This window comes from Chelonoidis abingdonii, chromosome 3, assembly GCF_003597395.2.
Source record: "Chelonoidis abingdonii isolate Lonesome George chromosome 3, CheloAbing_2.0, whole genome shotgun sequence".
Lineage (NCBI taxonomy): Eukaryota > Metazoa > Chordata > Testudines > Testudinidae > Chelonoidis > Chelonoidis abingdonii.
This window is the reverse complement of record NC_133771.1, coordinates 183,927,344-183,948,789: the sequence shown is the minus strand read 5'-3', so window position 1 is coordinate 183,948,789 and position 21,446 is coordinate 183,927,344. Positions and strand designations below refer to the sequence as shown.

At 39.8% G+C, this 21,446-nt stretch overlaps 1 protein-coding gene across 2 annotated transcripts in view; it reads right to left on the bottom strand.

Annotated features, from left to right (window-relative positions):
• EPAS1 (endothelial PAS domain protein 1) overlaps positions 1-21,446 on the bottom strand; it is a 178,608-nt gene that overhangs the window by 76,524 nt on the left and 80,638 nt on the right. For both annotated transcript variants that reach the window (XM_032770229.2, XM_032770228.2), the window contains exon 2: positions 11,252-11,442. In XM_032770229.2, the coding sequence (XP_032626120.1) occupies positions 11,252-11,442 (191 nt within the window). The remainder of the gene's footprint in view (positions 1-11,251; positions 11,443-21,446) is intronic.

Genomic DNA, 21,446 nt, shown 5'->3' with positions numbered 1-21,446 from the left:
TCTATTCTCCAGTTAAGAGTGTATGTAATGCTTATTACTACTAAAGACATTAAGGGCCTTGATTTTCAGATACCTTATTTGCAGATACCTGATTTGCACCTGCAATTACTGAACCTGCATGTAATGGCAGAAGCAAATGTGCCTGATCTGTACACCCAAGTACTCATTTGCACAAGCAGATTAGTTCATGCCTAGATTTTGTGAATCTCTCTTCCTACATTCCAGTGAAGAAACCACTCTTAAGGTACTAGTCAAGAGACAGATACAAATAATTTGCTTAAAGGAGATGTTCGTCTAAAACAAAATCACCCTCACAACGTTTGTGACTAGTTTAGGTCAGTCTCCTAAGAGAAAAAGTGTATGGCTAGCAGAAGCCTCCTGTACAGGTTTCACAGTATATCAAGAAGGCATTAACTCCTATGCTTTGTTTATTCTAGTATAGAAGAAACATGTATTCATGGAAATGAAAATTATCATTTTTTCCCTACCTCTATACTGATGGATTCATCCTTAAGGATTTTTCCCATTTTTACTGAAAACACTGATTTCAGAAGTCTGCTAGAATACTGAAGCAGCTATTACTTTATAAATACATATCATATTTATCTATTTTTATATTTTAGCAAGAAAGAAATGGAGATCAATTGTTCTTACTTTAACCTACCTAAGAATTAATGATTTAAGATTAAAGGGTAAATCCTTCTTATACCTACGGTTGAGCACTTTGACCAGTCCAAAATCTAACTGGTCAATTGACCAGTAAAATATTGTCAGATAATGTCAAAAATGGTCAAATATTTTAAAGCATTACTCTATTAGAACAGTAACCACAGCAAAAGCAAAAAAGAAAGACTTTATGGTCTCCAGTAGACTTAGCCTTAGATAGATACATATTCCTAAAACAAATTTACTTAACTGAGATATTTTAACTCAGAAAAATGTGAAACAATGAAATGAAGTTCTAAAAGATGAAAGAATAATTATCTTTTCTAGCAATGTCAGGTTAGCATTTAAATATGAACATTATTCAAGACAGAACAGTTACAAAAGAAAAGAAAATGAAATTAAACAGAAATAAAACAAACATAAAGCAACTATAAGAGAAAAAGTCATTTTAAAATGCTCTTATGCTAGGTAGACAGCAGGCCAACTCAGTGAGCAGCTTAATGGCTATGCCTCTTTTCTTCTTGTGTTGGGGATGGAAGTTTAATGAGTCTGAACCTTCCTTTCCCTTCTCCACTCCCTTCTGAGTTAACTTTATATGTTTGTCTAGTCAGTTTAGATTGTAAGGGCTTTGAGGGCAGGAAATATCCCTTTTAAACTTGTTTAATGTGCTTTGTAATTTGCCAAGAACACTGATGGCCTGGTATACAAACAAAAATATACATGCCTACAATGTTTGTTCTAAAAGATTCCAGCCAATCAAAATGCTCAACTTTGAATTAGTTCACCATTTCCCCCAACAGGTGGCATTAGCATGTAGTAATATAAGTGACCAAGATATTTAGGTAGGCTTGCTAACAAATGGCACCATGATACAGTCAGAAAGGTAGTCCGTTGCCTACATCAGAACATTTTTGCTGGAATACTTGACTGTGGTCAAATAATAGGCGGTCAATTGACAGGCCAATTGATATTATTTGATGAGTCAATTGACCAGACAAGCCTCCATAAGGCTTTCTGCAACCTCACTGGGTGACGCATGGGAATGCACTGAGAGGTGTGGCTAGGAGAATTTCAGTGGGTCATACACTGCAGTCCCTACACACTGGAACTGACCATACCCCACAGCCAGCAGAGCACATACCTGAAGTGCCCAGTAGGAACATATTAAGGCTGAATTCTAGAGCTCCCTGGAGAGCTTATTTAGGCATCATGCCCTGATGCTGTGTGGGTGTGTTGGGAAGCGAGGGAGTGGAGTCATTATTAAGCTACTTTCCATCACGCCCAGCACAGGACAAGACTGAGCTCTAATAAGTGAATGTCATTTCATTTGTGCATAACAATTTAGATAAAACAAACACGTAGGGCCTAATTCCTCCCTTGTGCAACTCCACTGACTTCAATGGCATTCCACCAGGGCTGGATTGGCAGGTAGAAAACATACCACAACAGATCTGAATAATACTCACTTTGACCATAATGCCCAGTTAAAACAATTCACGTAAGCGGCCATCTGCCTTCTAAGTGCAATTATGCTGCATACAGAATGTCAAGACTACTCTTCCGGAAGCAAATAGTTTAGTCAGCAGGGGCCCTGGCTAAAACCCAAAACAAACTGCACCATGTGGGTTCACAGCAAACTTAATCTTCTCGACTCTCCGGCTCCAACTGAAGCCTCTTTTTTTCTATTTTTTTCTCAGCTCATTAAATTTGCATTAGCAATACATCACCATTCAAAAGCAGGAAGACTATTTTGTATTCCAAAATACTCAGTACCACCAACGGTAAAAAACAAATGCTTTACTTGTAGTATCAGATGATTATGTTACTTTCACATATGTATTATGTCACATACACATGCACGGAATGACTTCCTTGCCGCACTCATGAAGAGGTGCACGATCAAGCCCTAGGGCCTCAATTCAGCAGGTCACTTAAGCATATGCTTAAATTTAAGCACACACTTAAGCTCTTTGTTGCATTGGACCCTGTCCATTTCTTTAATGTTATATCAGAACAGAAAAAATGGCCCAACGCTGCATAACACTGGCAGCCTCAATGTCAGTAGTTAATGGGAATCCTCACTTGTAGTCAATTAGCGCCTTGTCGGTCCTGCTGCTGCTCACATCCAAATCTTGGTCTACACATATTTTTTGTATTGGTATAACAATGCTGATTAGGTGTGTGATTTCTTACCCATAGTTTTACCAGTACAACTTCTAGTGTGGATGTAAAAGATGCCTTACACAGGTATAGTCATTGCCCTTCCTGCATGGGGAATAACTATCCTAGTATAAAGCATCTTTATACTAGTGTGACCAGGCCAGACTAGGGGAGTTGCACGATTTTGACTACATTGGTATAGTTAAAGCGGTACAACTTTTGCATACAGACAGGTCCTAGGTAAATGGCAAAAATCTGATTCACTTCAACAGAAGCACAATTTTGCAAACTGATAGGAAGGTAAACAGAGAGACTTTGTAATTCAAGCATATCTCAGAAATGACTCCATTTTATTTTGTTTTAAATTTTCTTAGGCAATTTACCAGTGCACTGCACTGGACCATAAGCATCAGCTATTTTAGCCCCAGAGGAAAATGTTTGAGCAAGTTGGAAGGGAATGAAAATAAGGGGTTAGAACAGAATGACTTTTTCAACTTATGTTTACAGTAGCTGTGATGTCACTTACTTTGGCAGAAGTAACTTGGCATCACCTTTTTCAGGGGTTTAGGAAGGCAATTATTGACTCAAATTATGTTCAAAAAATTGCTAATTACATTTTGAAACAAGCATGATGTGTATTTTCCCCTTTGTGGAATCTTACAAACAAGGGCTTGCTTTTTAATGGAGCCCTTTTCATTTCTCTTTTAATAATGATTGTGGCATAGTTACCGTGCCCTGATCATAAAAGTTCAAGACTGGAGTGCAAAATTCGATTTTACTCATCGGTCTCCTTAAATTTAGATTAATTCACACCACATTACAATTTATTATTTGTATTAGGGTTGTACTTATGGACCCCAACCAACACTGGAGCTGCGTTGTGCTAGACACAGTACAAGCCATGATGAGAAAATCCCTGCTCTACACAGGTTAGAGTCTAAAATAGACAAGGCAAAGGGTGGGAAGGGGCACAGAGATGTGAACTGACCTGCCCAAAGTTATACACACCACATCTGTGGTAGAGCCAGGAATAGAACCCAGGTGCTCAGGGTCCCCATCCAATGCCTTAGCTATTGGATCATGCTGCCTCTGAGAAAGTATTTCCTAGTTTGTGTAAAATTTAAATCTTTTACAGCTTTTTAATCAATTCTCCCCTGCCCACAGAAAAGTACAATCGATCACCCAGTAACTCTGAACTGTTATGGCAAGTCCTTGTTGTAATGTTTATAGTACCCTTCTTTTATGCTAAAAATAGCCCTTGTAAACAAGCTTTGATTAATTCCCACTGTCAGGATGTGCACTGTTCCCAAGTTTTAGAACACTTTTTCCATAGATGCTTGCTCATTTCCTTTAGTCCAACCTCTTGGAACAAATGTAAATGCTAAAAGTCAGATTTCCCTTGAAAGATATAACAGCTCAGGTGTAAATGAGCACCATATGCCATCTGAAAGAAGGGTCTGTGTTCTTTCACACACCTTTTATCTTGCTCAGATGTGACTTTTTTTAATTTGAAGTATCAAATGCACATGTGGTCTATTGGAAATCATCTGCACTGGCATGACCTAAGAGTCAATCTTCAATGCTTGACTCCTCCCCCGGGCTAGGCTAATACTCAGAACGTTGTTTGGATGTCATGTTCAGCCGATGAAATCACATGCTGCCCAATAACAACAGTTACTGTTCCCTACTCCCCCCAAAAAGGGTGACAGGGTTTTATCTGGCGTGTGTGGGGTAAAGAGCGAGGGTTTTTGTTAGGATACATGTTCTGTTTCTGTAAAACTATGGTAGGAATGCAGACAGGAGAAGGGTTATGGAAGATTCTAGGAAGACGTGCTACAGCAGTGGTTCTCAACCAGGGGTCCCCTGGGGGTATGCAGAGGTCTTTCAAGGGGTACATCAACTCATCTAGATATTTCCCTAGTTTTACAACAGGCTACGTAAAAAGCACTAGTGAAGCCAGTACGAACTAAAATTTCGTATAGACATTGCCTTTTTTTATATTGCTCTATATACTATACACTGAAATGCAAGTATAATATTTATATTCCAGTTGATTTATTTTATAATTTTATGGTAAAAATGAGAAAGGAAGCACTTTTTCAGTAATAGCGTGCAGTGAGACTTCTGTACTCTTGTTTGATTTTATAAGCAAGTCGTTTTTAAGTGAGGCAAAAAGTACACAAGAGAAATCAGTCTCCAGAAAGGGGTACAATGGTCTGGAAAGGTTGAGAACCACTGCACTTCAGTGAATTACAGAGAAACAGAATAGCTTTACAAATAATATTATTTGTCTTATTCTAGTAAAGTTTCTCTTGTTCAGTATCAGAGGAAATTGACTTTTTCTGTGATTCTCTGTCCTGACATAATCCTCATGTCTGAGAAGATATTCTCAATTTGTTCAATAAAAGCTGCAATTTAGATGCATCAGCAAAAAGCCATTAGGAAAGCTCCCAGCTTCCTGAAGGGCTCACTTAGCGACAAGAACATCAACAACTTCTAGAAAATACTTGTCTTCTTGCTATTTAGTAACTTTATTACAAAAAGTTCATATCCAGTCAGGGCCACCCAGACCTGTGAGGAGGTTCAGAAGGCACTCAGCACCTTGTAGGATTAGACACTTAGCTGGAGTAAGTCAAATAAGACTTTTCTCAAGAGAGATGCCATTATAAGAATGTAACATTCAGCACGCTCTCCCACTCTCACTGATGGGGCTGGGGTTGATACAGGGAGTTATTTTTCCAATTAAGCAAAGCAAAGCAAACAAACAGCTATTTTTAAGTAATGTTTTATGTCACAATGGTCTCAGCTTGTCCAGACATGCTAAACAATAGCCAGACCAGTGCTCTGTAGAGTTTATCCTATCCCTTAAAATCATACAGAACAGCTATTTTTTCCCTTCTGCTCCCTGCTGGCTTTCCGGCTCTGTTGTCTCCTTCCCTTGAAACAATTTCACACCGACTTCCTTGCAACCTCCCTTCTCTGAAACAACTTCCCGTCTGCTTCCCAGCTCCCTCTCCATTCCTTCTGCTGCCTCTCTCCACAGAAACGACTCCCAACACACAACTTCCTCTGCTGGATTTCTACACAGAAAAGTGTCCCAGGTATCTGTACACTTAGAATAAGGAGAGGGAAAGCTGACAAAACAATCTTTGCCTGATTAGCCTAATGAAAGTATCTGGCATAATGTGATCCATATTACATGGTCCTGAAACACACAACTCACTAACATCAATGGGAGTTCGGATGTGCAAGGCATTGGTCCCAGTCATGCTTCTTTTCTCATGAATGTTGTTACAGTCTCAGTTTAGTTGCTGGTGACATGTATTAATATACAAAACTGATATTTAAGTAGCCTGCCTATACCCCAGCATTCTCAGGCCAGCCGAGAGATATAATCCCTCCTGTGTGTCCTGGGTCAGTTTCAGGGCCTCCTCCAGTTGGGTGTGCCCAGTAGAGTTCCAAAGGAAGCCTCCCAGGGGGCATCCTTATCAGGTGCCTGAACCATCTCAGATGGCTCCTCTCGATCCAGAGTAGCGGCTCTACTCCAAGGCTCTCCCAAATAGCTGAGTCCCTTGCCCTGTTTCAGAGAGTAAGACCGGCCGCAAGTCAATCCATCAAATTTTATCTGTGTATTAAAGATCCTAGGAACCTGATTCTGCAAACTCTTACCCCTCTTTGGACTTCAGCTGAACTACTCACAGAACTAAAATGCAGGTTCAAGATCCTAATTTGGAAAAAACAAGATATAGTCTAAAATAATCACATTCATTTTCTAATATAAAGATGACAAAATATATCATGTCACTATAATTAGAAGACATCTTGAAAAATCTTTAAGGTGATCATATTTAACAATATCTCTGCTAAATTCCAATTATATTGTATACTTTCTATCTACATACAGCATGGAAACAATTATAAAGCTATTGTTTCAGTTTGCTTCCTGTGATACTGATCTCAATCAGGATGTCAGACCTACAGCCTGTATTTCTAAATGTTAAAGACTTCCTTACCAACATTCCCACACTGAATTGCCTACTGTGAAAATCAAAGGGAAATGTGTTACTAAGTAAAGAACAACTTTTATAAAAGCAAATCCTGGTATTTTTTACCCTTTTGAACTCTGAGATATTCAGGCAGCTACTTCCTATTATGATAAGACACAAAGGGCCAAATTCAGACCTTTCGGTGACTTCAATGGAGTTGCAACATCTTACATGGAGGCAGGTATTTTCAGAGGGCCTTAATGGAGGAGGAAGTATGGATGGAGCATTGGACCCCAGGACTCAGGAGACCTAAATTCTATTCCTGGCTCTCCCAGTGACCTGCTGGGTGACAACGGGCAAGTCACCTCACCTCTCTGTGTCTCATTTTACCCATCTGTAAAACAGAGATAATGACACTGACCTCCAATGTAAAACCCTGAGTTTATTATTAAGCATTTATTAAATTATTTTTATTATTATTGTTAATGATGGAGTCAGACACCCATTAACTTTCAAGAGCAGTTGGCTATCTAATCGCTTTAGACCCATTTGAAAATTCCTGTTACAGTGTGAATGTAGGATCCAGTCCTCTGAGGCGCTCAGCACTCTGAATTCTCACCCATTCAATGAGAATTATAGAGGTCAGCCCTTGGAAGTATCAGACCTCTGGCAGGATCAGAACACATTGCAAATATTTTGATATCAAAACATTTTTTTCTTAAATGACTGTAGCTTTTGATGAAAACAATCAAAGCTTGAATAACACTAAGCAAGCAGCATTGTGTACTGGATTCCCTTTAAAGTATTTTTTTCAAGTTGAATTGGCAGCTTGTTTTACTAACAATGTGAGTACATAAATGCTGCAAATATTATTTTTACAGTTCCAGGCAGTTACAAAATAAATACACTCAAGTCCAGTTTATAAAAAATGTCTAGTTGACTTAATCATTGTTGTGTCCAAAAAGACAAGATAAAATGAAAAGTAATAGCCTGGGTTGAGGCGATCCACTGCTTCTCATGGAGAATTCAGCCTTTTAAATTCCCATTTTCAATGTCAGCTGTCAGAGACCAGCTGTCACACTAACTTCTGTGCTTCTAATCAGTCATTTTATCAATGTACCCTACTGGAATTAGATCCCTCATGTGTAAGAAAAGGGCCAAATTCTGCTCTTGTGAACACCAACATAAATCAAGGGTAACGTTATTCAAGCTACTGCAGCCAGTCTTGATTTAGACTGGCGTGACTGACAGCAGAATGTGATCAAGTATCCAACAACCCACTTTCCATTTTGTTCCACACTACGTTCAAAATTGCATGATGAGCAGCAATCCTGGTCAGACATGAGCAACAAATTGTATTGAAACTAAAGTTTTCCATTAAATTTGACATTTCATCATTGTCTGATGACAGCTAGTATGCTGCTAAAATGTATCTAATTCAAAAGAGCCCAGCATCAAAGATGGTAAACTAATTCTCATCCTGCTTTCAAATTAACTGATCAGAAAAACTATGGTATTTAAGCATTAACTATTGTACATAACTATTAAATAACAAAGTCAAGCTCTCCATATTATTAGCCAGCCCCCATTCTCTCTTGAGGGACAAAAACAATATTTTTTTCAACTAAACCTTGACTGCTAAAAATTTTCTGAGAAATGCAAACTTTCTGCTGTATTCTAAAAACAATAACATTTTTAAACTATTTATTTCAAATATTCCGAGTCAAATTCATCTGTAGATCACTTGGTTAACTTAAACAGATCTGCACCTGAGATGAACACGGCTACCAGCCAGAAATTTCAGAAGTGACCAAGGATTTTGTATGCCCAGTTTGAGACACCTTAGAGGGTTCTGATTTTTGGAGAGCAGGTGTAAAGCACTTTCTGAAAAATCAGGCCCCTTTAAGGTGTTCAAGATGGGCACTCAAGAGTGAAGACACCCAAAATAACTTCTGAAAGTCTTGGATGTCTAAAGGCGCATTCTGTGTAGAAACAACTCAGACTTTGGTTAGATGCTGTAATTATATTTGCTGTACAAACAGAACAACAACATCTGACTTGCTGTTGGATTTATAGTTAAATTTATACTTGGCTTGGAAGATAAAAAGTTGAATTATTAAAACAAAGGCTGTCCCAATTGTAACTGATGACTTGTTTCAGGTTCTTGTAGGTACTGGGTAGTGGGGTATTCCAGGCAAAGTGATTCAATTGCATTCACCATACACTTGTTTTAAAATCTGATTTAATATCACAGACAAATCATGCCAATATCAGATCTTGGAAGTGTCAAGCAGTGTAAACCTAAGCCAGACATGTATGAGGGCACTAAAAGATATCTTTTATTCAAATTTCTTAGTCTGCCAAGAAATATAGATTTAATTCTTTTTGAAAGAATTCATTTTGCCTTAGTAATTGCCAAATGAATCTGGTGTCCTTGTGTGATGATGAGAACAACAAATCTGAAGTTACTTAATTTTAACTTTCAAAGACATCCTTGTAATATAACATTATTTGTCTTGTTGTCCTTAGGTAAAAAAAGAAATTTGTTTTCCCACTACTCTAGTCCACTCTCCACCAATCAACAGCTCACAATCTGTAGATGTAAAAAAATTCTACAATATTTAAAATTGGTTAACTGGTAACTAGTTGGCATGACATATGGAGTTTTTAATGGGAAGAAAGTTTGTGTATTTTATGCAACTTGTTTGAGTATGGCATATTACTCACAAAACTACAGATGATATGCAAGTTCTGTTAGTAAAGAGTTTTCTAAAGATCCCTCTATTTAATTTTCCATTATAATAGGCACAGATAGAATGTAATTTTCTCACAACCACTATGAGCCAAGAATAAAAGCTCTTAAATCAGTTCTGAGGAAGTGAAAAGGCACCACAGTAAACACACACACATCCCATAATCACCTGGAAACAGAAATGCGTGAATTTGACTTAATTTGATGTGACCTGTTGAATAACCACAATCAGCATGTGATTTAGCTATTACACTCCATGATAAAACAGACACTCAAGAAGTAGCAGAAAAAATAAAATGCTTTCTAATAGCATTTTTGCAATATTACTATATATTCCACTTGTCAACTAAAGACTGTGGGTAAGATCTTGACTCCATTGAAGTCAATAGGAGTTTTGCCATTGACTTATCTGGGAACAGGGTTTCACCCATACTATTTCATTTTTAACTCAGGCATTGTATGAGTTATTGTTAATGTTGTAGTTTCAGTGTTGAAGAAATCATTGCATGAAAATCACCCCAGAAAGATCAAGACTAGTGATATGCAACACTTAAAGACATAGTTAACTTTGAAGAACATGCAAAGATTCAGGTCTGTTTTTAGTTTAATCAAACAGTTTTACCATCCCTAGATCTTACAGTGTTTAGTCCAAAGAATTAAGTGACCCTTTGATTTCAGATGTTGCAATTACTCCTTATACATCCTATTGTAGGTAATGAGTAATGGCATGCCTCCAAACATCAAGGGATTAATTCTTTACCATTTTACATCCCTGATTTTTTCTGTCATAAAACTAAATACAGATGTTATTCCTTGCCACAATTCAGAATCAAAGAAGAATGGAAACTGCTATTACAATTGCTTTCATTGACCTTGCAGGTTGCAGGGGCCACAAATGTTCACCGAAGTCGACTTCCCAGAGCAGCGTACACTCAGAAGTGGTAGCAGTAATTAAAAATTTTTAAAATATATTTTATAATTTACAGGTGCTGAAAGATCCCATTCACCTTGTATGCCATCATATAGCTCTGATATGAGCAAAGTGGGTGGTTTCTCTTTTAACAGAATCTGTCCATCCAGGTCAAATATTTTAAGATTGTGGCTTTAGCTATTTTAGCACATTGTGCCTCAGATCTACCAGAATGCCATCTATTATCGATCTACTATCAGCATATAGCACAATTAATCCTTTTAAACAATGTTTTTTTGGACATTCAGAATGTCAGAGCTACCTTATAGATGCATGCATACAAATGTGTTTTCCATGCAAAATCAGGGTTTACTTGTCTCAGCATGGAAAATTTTCTGTAATTTATAATCTAAGTATTTTAATTATGATTACATTCTTGAAGCCTGAAATCTTTTTGATTTTAATTAACCATTTTCTAGGGCATATTTAGATTAATTTCTACCTATATGAAATGTCATTGAATTTGGCTTCAAATCTTATTTTGACAATTAATACCCTGCACGATTAATGATTGATATTGCTCAATCTTCTATAAGCCCTTAAAAAAAATCGCATTGTTCTGATGAAAAGCTATGCTCTAATGTTTGTCTGAGCTCTCAGAACACATGCTGAGGTGTCCCCTTTATGCCTTTAGTTTCTTGTGTTTAGAAAATAATAAGCATATCTTTGCCATTGGGATATCAACTAACACTGACCTTTCTCTTCCATGGGCCTTACCTGAGGACAGCAGTTTGTGAGTGCGTAAGAAACTGATTGCCAGACGCATTATGGATGCCTTGTCCAGATGTGAACTAACACTGTGGGGCAAGGGCAGTTCATGAGCTAATTCATAGAATACTTCAGTCTCCTTGCTTCTTCTGCACCTTGCTGCATCTCTTGATTTCTCCTTCCTCCTTTCTGAGCTGCTCCTATAAAGTAAGCAAAAAAGACAGCTCCTGAGAAGCAATTCATATCTAAAGAAAGACATTAACTGTCAAGGAGTATGATCTTCTCAGCACTGAGCCAGCTGGCCATTTGGCTTAAAATAATAGATGTGAAAGCATTTTGATTCTTTATAAAAGCCTCTGGAAAGTGACATCACAATAAAGAAAAAGTTGAAATTTTATTCAGGTCAACATTTGGTCCCACTGAATTCCCACTGACTTCAATGGGAGAAAAATGTGGCCTTTAGTGATAAGACTTAAAAGATACAGCAAATCATGAGTGCTGCCATCATTCAATTTAAATTTGATTCACTAAGGGACTTTGTTTTCAAGAGGTTTTAAAAATTGTTTGGATTTTTCAAGCAAGCTGAATTCAGATATTTTCAGTCTTTGGAGACATATATATTTTTCAAAATGCTTTTTAAAGAAACTGTGACCTCATTTAAAGTCAAAGGCAAAACTCCCATTGTCTTTACAAGGGCAAAGATTACATCCAGAATCTTTTAGTTTCCATAACTATATAAAATAACATATGGAATGATACAGTATTATCATGGAATGCTGTTCTGATAATTCTGCCTACAGTGCAAGGATCTTTTACACTGCTGTCATATGGGACAGATATTAAAGAAAATACATCTTAATAATGTGAATTTTACTACTGACTACAGACCTCTCACAAAGGATCCAATCCTGCTAGGAACAGAGTGTAGAGAGCAGCGCACCAGGGTGATGGGTTCACAGCACCTGTTTTACAGTTGGAAGTATTTCAGAAAGTGTGGCACTGTTCCTAGATAGTGAGTTGGAAAGGCCATTCCTTGCATTTCAGTAAAAGTAAGCAGTAGGCTATCAAGCTCTGTTGGGCTACACAGAATGTCACAGTTCAAAAGCTGATGCTACACATGAAAAAGCATCCTTTTTATTTTATTTTTTACTATGAAAGGGACTGACCATGAAATACATAGAAAAATACTGTAGCATGAAGTAAAGCCAATTCTTGGCAAAATCTCTTCTAGTAAAGTCTCCTTCTCTCTCCTGTCTGTCCCTCCAGTGAAATAAACATAACCAGTAGAGCTGGCTCCTCTGCTCCAAGGAGAACAAGAAATAACAAAGGTCAAAAGTATTTTACAAGGGGCAGTGGACAAAATTGATCCACCAGAAAGCACAATGCTAAGTTTAAAGAAGCAAGAAACACAAGCATGGTTTGTTACAAGTTTGGGTGGCTAGTTTGTTGAGGGAAAACTTCATTAATCCCAATACAGTACATCATATATTGTCTTGGAAGGATTAGATTTTTAACCAGTAAATGTCGATTTCACTGTACATCCACATAGCAATGAAAAAATATTTCCACTGTAATAATCAAGATTTACAGATAGACAAAGTAAAAAATAAAAAAGCTGCTAGAGAATTTAATTAGCGTAAAAATCCAGTGATTTTGACTAGAACTGGGCTTGTTAGAAATGGACTAACAAATGAATAGGTATGATTTCTTGATCTAAGGATATTTATTTTGTATATTTTGACATGCGATGCTGACAATTTGTGTTTTAACAGTCTATAAAGTCAAACTTTTTGAATATCAATGTCTACTGTCATAAAATAATTGTCTGACATCCCCCAATAATGTCATGCCACTGTGAAAATCTAAAATGGATAACAATCTAAAAAAATGCTTACAATTAAACCAATATTATACATCAGAATTTTTTTTTACAAATTGAATTCTGCCAAATCTATTTATAAAATGCATTTATACCACAGAGCACATCTCCCCCAAAAGGAAATAAAAATTTAAGAGGTGTTTAAAAATCTTCAGCTGATATAAATCAGTGTAGTCCCATTGACTTCAGTAGAACTTCATCAATTTACAACAGCTGATGGCTTTGGCCCTTAGCTGTTCATTATACAGTGTCCAGTGAAATGTATTGCTCCATTTTCTGATCAGAAAACTATAACATAGTAGTCATTTTAAATGATCTGACTTGGACGAGAACAAGATGTGACATGTAAGAGGTCAGTCTCTCAGTTTCAGAAGCCGCAATTCTTTAGCAAGTATCCCATTTCCAGTGTCACCTACACAGGCTCTCATTTTGAGGCTACGAACTAAGACGTCTGTGATCTTGGCCAAATTATAGCATATTTTGAGTGGGAGAGGTTGCGTGGCTGGACAGGTTGGAAGTGCTTGTCATCAGGGGAAACCATAAATGGCTTTGTCATCTTGGCTGCAGCTCCGCGCGGCAGCCAGCATGTCCGGCTCCTAGGCAGAGGGATGCCCAGGAAGGCTCCGTGCGCTGCCTCTGATCGCCCCTCCACTTGGGAAATGGAGATATGCGGCTGCTTCCTGGGAGCCTTGCATACTCTCTCCCACCTGAAGTCAGTGCCGCCAAAGTCAGCACCCCTCAGTGCTCACACTCCCTCCTGCACCCTCCACGCCCCAACCCCCTACCCCAGCTCAGAACCCCCTCCCGCGCCCAAATTCTCTCCTTAATCCCGTACCCCACACTCCCTCCTGCATCCCAACCCCCCGCCACACACACTCCAAACCCCTTGGCCCCAGCCCAGAGCCCCCTCCCGCATCCTGAACTTCTCATTTCTGGCCGCATCCCATAGCCTTCACTCCCCCACACAAACCCCAACCCTCTGCCCCAGCCCAGAGCCCCCTCTTGTACCCCAAACTCCTTACTCTGACTCCACCCAACAGCCCACATCCCCAGCTGAATCCCACACCTGCTCCTGCAGCCCAGCCTCCTGCCCTAGCCGGGTGAAAATAAGCAAGTGAGCAAGCAAAGGAGGAAGGGGGCATGAAGTGAGCAGGGTGGGGCCTCAGAGAAGGGGCGGGGAAGGGGCACACCAGGGGTATTAGGTTTTCTGCAATTAGAAAACTGGCAATCCTAGCCCAGGTGGATGAGTTTGTAGATGTGTGCTGATGGGCATGTTACCAGAGTAAAAAGCCTCGGAAATGCCTCTTTTAATCCTTGAGACTGACCTCCAGCCAACTTAGTACAGAACTATGTTTTTCCCAGGTGAATATATTTCTAAAATGTTGATGGAGAGACTATTATGAAAGTTATCTATAAGATGCTGCAAACATGGAAATAGCAGTCGCATAGAAATTTGACAATATTTCAAAAGGACTGCTTAGGCCCTAACAAGGGGACACTGATTCTTTACTTTGACTGGGTGGAGTTTTGATATCATGGGACTATGGTAATTTAACAAATATAAGTTGATTAGTATAGCATCTTAGCCTTAGGCCATAGTGCACAATCAAATAAATATAAGATAAATCAAAAATTTAAATCAACACAGCTCAATAAAATAAATACAGACTTTTCAGATGCAAAAGAAGATAACATCAACTCTTCTCCCAAAATCAAATACACTTTTAAAATCACAACCCATCAAACGATGCAAAATTAAAACAAGCAGGGTTATAAATATATTTGTTCATTTAGTCAGAAGGAACCTACCTTTCACATACTTTATTCTTGTCTTTATGACTGACCGGCAACTAGGGCAAAAGCCCATATAATAGAAACATTTTCCCCGCACAACAAATATTTTAGTTTTTGATCTGGAGTAGCAGAAGGCATCTGAGCCAAGAACAGGACTGAAGATAATTTAATAGTGATATAATAAGTAACAGTCAGATTATCTGCTCATGCACAGTCCCTCCAACCAGATTTCTGCACCGTTTGTGTGCAGGAGAGTCCGCTACCTCTATTGTCCTTCTTCTGCAGATTGCAGGAAAAGCAGAACCATGTGTGTATTTTTACATCAATGTTTTCTCAGGGAAATTATGTTTTTAAAACCCCATTTCTATGTAAAGAAACCTATGCTATGCCCCAAATGATTCATCTCTAGAAGTAAGTCCACCAGTGGAATAAAGGTTAGAAACAGAACAAAAACAAAACAGAAAACCCCCATGCAGCAATATTTATGAGAACTTCCAATTGTGACTTGGAGAATGTAACTCAAACCACAAATGTTTTAGTTCCATTCTAAATGTAGAGCCCACGATTTTCAAATTGGTTCTAAATTATACAAAACATCCAAAATTGTAGAAAGTAGCATTCCCACCAAAAAACCTCCTTTCATTTCAATTCTAAACCAAGCACCTACACAGGACAACATTTGCCATTCACAAATTAAAAATGGGTTGTGTAAGACTGGCAACCTCATGATGCCATTCAAGCCACAAAGGAAAATATTTAGTTTTGTCAACCTCAGTAAATATAATATAGAAGTGTGGCTAATGAGGCAAGCTGGTTTCATTAATGATGGTTGCCCAAGATTTTTAATAACCTATGCTGTCATTAGAGAGTAATTGTTTCAAACTGTATTACACTATCCTTCTACAATGTTTCTCATCACAGTCATAATTTTCATAGCTGACATTTGTTAAAATTATTACATACTGCATCCATGGCTCTTCTTTACCCTACGAATCCCTTGGGTAAAGAAAAGCAGGATCTCTACCTTTTACAGAATTAATTTGCTCAACCATTACAGTTTTAAATAAATAAATAAATAAGTTATCTGAATGCAAGCCCTTCTGCTTGAAATACTCCCCCCTCTCTCCCCGCTCACCTCATGTATATCTGGTTTTTCCTTTTCTTTCCCTAACACAGCACACTGCAGCTGCATCGTTATTGCAACCAGACATCCAACACATACACACACATTGGTGCAACGCCAGCTATTTCTAGTGGCACAGAGAATCCCAACAACACAACTCTATCTACCCTTTTTTGTTTATTTGCCAGCCAGGGACAACTCTTTCAAAGAATGTCACTCAATGCTTCCACTTCATAGCTGTGAGGTTTCAAAAATTGCTGGTGTACACGTTTGTTGGTTTGTTTTTCCAGCCTCATGGAATATCCTGCACAAGCAATGGCAGTCAAGCAAAACAGAGACCTCACTAGTATCTGGTGTTTTCATTGTTTTCCTTTGCACACTGAAGGCCAAGGCTGGCTGCAGTTACTCCTACTGATTTCAGTGGAGGAGTATTTTACCCAGTCTATGGCTTGATTCACCCATGTCAGGAGAGTGGAAGCAGAACCACACAACAACAGGGCTGTACTAAGCCACGAAAGAGTGCTTACACTGAATCTTATTCATACCTCATTGTGTAAGAGGATGGATCAGGGAGAAGGCAGGGCTTAGCAAACTCCTGAATCACTCCCTCACAGCAATTTTAGTCAGGCTACAACCCACTTTTGTGGAGAAAAAGAAAGAGCTGTTTGGCCCGAATGCAAGTCGTTCTCTGGACAAAGTGACTCAAAAGCATGGATCTAGCTCACCCAAACTTCTCTGGGACTTTCAAGGAACAATGTGCAGAAACAGTGTTTCCATCAACACACAAACACAGAGACTATCAGCTGCCAAGTGCCTCCAGTGAACCCTCTCAAAGGCCATTGGTTCAAGGGGGCCTGGATTAGACCCTCATGTCTCCACACACACACACACGTTGTAATTGCATGAGTAAGAAAGGAATGTTAAGTCCAAACTTTGGCAGGAAAAAAATGAAATCACACCCAGATCAGGGAGCAAGCTAGACTGGCTCCCTCACCAGAGTACCTCAGCCTCCTTTCAGGGAATAATGGTGGGTTGGTTGTTTGGGTGGAAGAAAAAGAAAGTTTCAAGCAAGGGTTTTCCATGCTAGTTTGATGATGCTCCAGGGTAGCTGAAGCAGTGTTTATCCATGCATGAGCACAGTTAAAGAGTTTGACCTGCAAGAAAAGGACGTGTTGAGAATCTATGGATGATTCTCAAACCACCGAATATAAACAGCTTGTATTCCCTTCCCCACCCTCCCAAAAGGCTGTTTACACGATTCCTTAGTCGCTTTTGAGTGTGTTTAGTTCAGATTCTGAAAACTGCTGTTGTATGGGGGCAAAGAAGACAAAGTACTCAGGAGTACTTAATGAAATCACATGAATTATCAGTAGCAAAAGTTCCTCAGGCCCCGCAAAATAACCCAACAACAGACCAGCCCCAAAGACAACTATAACACCGACAGACTCCAGTCAGTGGCAAGCAGGATTGAATATGGGACCTCTGGAGCTGAATGCATGAGCTAAAGCTCTAGAGCAAACTCTTTAATCTCTCACTTGCTCTCCGCGCTACTAGACGGGATGGGACAGAACACGCCCCCCCCCCCCCGCCTCTGGGAGGCAATACTTCCCCACTCGCAAGCACGGAGTCCAAATGTAGCAAAATCCTTTTAATAAAGGACGGGGTGCTCTCCGCTGCTGCCACGTCCCTCACCCCCTCCGATTCCGGTGGAACCCCCCCCCCCCCCCCCAGAAAGGGTGTGAGTTACATACTTCCCCACGCTGGGGAAGCGCGTCCCAAAGACTTCCCAGTTGAAATCCCAGACAAGCCCCCACTTGACATATCAACGGACCCATGTTGCCAGTGGGCAGGATTGAACCCGGGGGCCTCTGGAGCTTAAAGATTGAGCCCCTACCGCATAAGCTAAAAGCCAACTGACTGTTAGCTAAGACTGTAGACCAGACTCATTTATCTCTCTCTAAGTGGTCTCAGTGCCACTAGATGGGACAGAGCACCACACCCAGAAGTTGTGTGGGTTACACAACCACACAAACAAGAACAAACAAAGAGTATAACTCAACCAGCCAGATGAGCTCCAATTATTTTGATTATGCCCTGAACAGAATTAACGGCCAGATTGTGTTCCCCTTTCTCAGGGTGAATAGCCCCTTGCACCAGAATGGTCTCACTGAAGTCAGTGGGAGTGTTTGCAGAGTCAGGATGAGCTACAGGGATCACAAACTGGCCTTAAAATGTAACCCTTATTCCAGTATTGTAGTTGTGTGTATAGCTGCCTACCTTCAGAAAACCAAAGCAATGTACACGCATTTTTGTTTTAAAACACGGCTCTGTTCAGTCATGGGGTAACTAGAATCCATTTGCACTCGGTAAGTAATTCTTGTCTATCACAGGTATAAAGTGTTCACTAGTTTGAAGTAGTGTTAGACACGCAAATTCTGCCCTGGGCTGCACTATGCAAGCCCTCTGATATTAGGAGAGGTTGCACGGGATAGAGACTGGCCCCCTTTATTTAAATAAAATGAATCCATTCCTGAGCTGGATCAGCTGACATACAAACTTCTGCTTGGTGCATCCATATTTGTTCTTTCGTCCCACCCCACCAATAACTGGCTTTACATCAACTAAGAGTACTTGTCCTCAGTCAGTATAACTCATCTTTAACCCTTCCATGAACATCTACTCTTCAATGTTCTCGGTGGCTATTTAGCAGCTAGTATCCTGGCAATCAGCTTTAGAGATGGGTCCTTCTGCTATGGACATTAGGGGACTTAAGCTTGTTTAGTGGACTCTTCATGGTGTCACCAGAGTTGATCGTCTTCCATCTTTACACAAGTCCATGTGTGTGCACACCGCATGGCAGTGCTGCTGGAACAATTTTTATAGTTGGGGGTGCTGCAGGCAGAAACCATGTATGTGGATTGTTATTACTACTTCAAGCCAGGGGGTGCAGCAGCATTAGGGTGACCAGACAGCAAGTGTGAAAAATTGGGACAGGCGATGGGGGATAATAGGAGCCTATATAAGAAAAAGACCCAAAAATTGGGACTGTCCCTATAAATCGGGACATCTGGTCACCTTAAGCAGCATCCCCAGCACCCCTACTTCCAGAAAATACGCTGCAGAGGAGGAGTGAATCTGTGTGTGCGTGCATGTGTGTGCGTGCATGTTTAGGGCTAGCATCCTTGCCAAAAAGGGTTTGCTCTGCAGAATGTTATAACCCTGTAATACAATTAGACTTTGTAGGTTCCAGAGCACTGAAGTCCCAGGGCCTTTGCAGTTAATACTCAAAAAGCTGAAATCAGTATTTAGCTATAGTAGTTTTCACTGATACAGCATCTACTGTACTGTGAATTTATAAAATGTTTAGAAATACATAGCTTCAGACTGGCTTACTTTAGTTTACTTAATTAGTTTTGTGTCTCTGGACTTTGTTTGAAACTGCTGTGTAAGTAAACCTCTTAACCTTATACAGTAACAGGCATATTATTTTACATTACAAAGCTCATTATTAAGCACTTGTAGCTCACACATGTATTAAAGGTCAAGAATCCACAGTTAATTAAACTGTCACACAAAATATCTATAGTAATTCATGCTGGTTTCAATGTTTACAGTAAAAGCTTCAGATGTTAACTTGTAGAACAAGAATAGCTACGAAAAGATAACATAAAATATACATGATTTACTGTACACACAGAATGACTGACCAAATTGATTAGATCTCATTTAGAACAGTAAGAATTTAAAGGAATATTTTTAGAATAAAAGTCATATAAATCTCAAAGTAATTAACTATGTGGATAATATAATAGTCTATTATTGATTACTTTTTAATTAAACCAAATGCACTTTTTACCACTTGTTTACATTTTGCATTTCAAATAGCATAGGATCTAGCCCTGAAACTATAAACTGGTCAGTTTCTCTTCTGTTTACAGTCATTTTCACTTTCTGGTTCTACACTAGTTCAGCGATTCAGTGTTTGAGTCCAGTTCCATAGACAATATTTAACAAAATGTACAAAAGTGGGTGTCATTCTTATTTTGTTTTTAAATTTCATTAAAATATTTTTAATAATAGGGTTTTGTAACAACTTTATCCATTTTATGTTCAGAAATAACCTTCACTCTGGGCATCACACTGTCCTTTTGACAGTGCCCCTTTAAATTAAGAAAACTGAGAACTTGTAAATGAAACGTGCATGATAAACAGCAGTTCACTCACTCATCAGGAACTGCCGCCAAAAATATGGAAGTTGAGAGTTTAACTCCATCCCATTTAAAGAAGACAAGATTGTCCCAGGCAAAAACAATGCATTAGTGAACCCCTTTCTCTGGTGAAAGGGGTTCACTAATGCATTATTTTCACAGGGATGGCCAAATGGTGGCTCGTGAGCTGCATGTGGCTGTTTTACAGTTAAAATGAGACTCACAGAGCCCCCTTACTCCACCCCTCTATTCTCTGCCTACTAGGCTGGTGGGGGAGCTCAGGGCTTCTGCCCTGTGGCAGGCTGGTGGGGTTAGTTAGGGGCTTCTGCCAGACGTGACTGATCCCTGCTCGGGGGAGGGCACAATTTAAAGCTTCATCCCCCCAACATACACATCCCAGGCACCCTGCTCCTCTTACCCTCAGTGTCCCCCACCTCCACCCCTGGCGGCCCCCAGGTGTTAGTTCCACGTGGAGACACAGCAGCAAAGAGCTGGGAGCTGCAGGGAGAGGCCACTGCTTTAGCTCCATGGGAAGAGGCAGCAGCAAAAGCAGCAGCTCCAGCAGTTGCCAGGCGGGGAGGGAGCCTGGCGGCACCAATTTACCAAACAGGGCCAGCAAACCCTGGCAAAAATCTAGATGGAGCACATGACCCCAGGTGCCCTTCCCACATCACCTCTGGCTTCTGCCCAGCGGGGAGAGGATCTTGCCTCAGGGCTTCAGCAGGAGCAGGGCTGGAGCCCTGAGCCCAGCAGGCACCTCCCACCCTGGCCCTCGAACTGTTGAAGATTGTCAGATGTGGCTCGGAGGGTCAGTAAGTTTGGCCACCCCTGTTCTAAAGGCTGAAGCAGACTCAAGTGGCCAAATTCTGCTTAGCCATAAATGACCATGTTTAAATTATACACCAGGTGTTAACTGGTTTGAAAACAAGTGTGTGCATATATAAGTGGTAAAGTGGTGTAACTGGCACTGATTTGGAATCCAGGGGGTGTGCAAAACAAGTGTAAGGTCCACATCAAAGGGGGTTAATTAGTACATTGAAGGAATGAAAGTTTGAGTATTGCAGGAAGTCAGTCACTAATAGGAGGGCAAAAGAGAAATAGGGGTATACGTTACCTTATATCCTTCCTTCTTTTAAGATTGCTTCTTCCTGGTGTGCCTCAGCACTCTGCCCCTTTGGTTGCTACACTTGTTTTGCACAC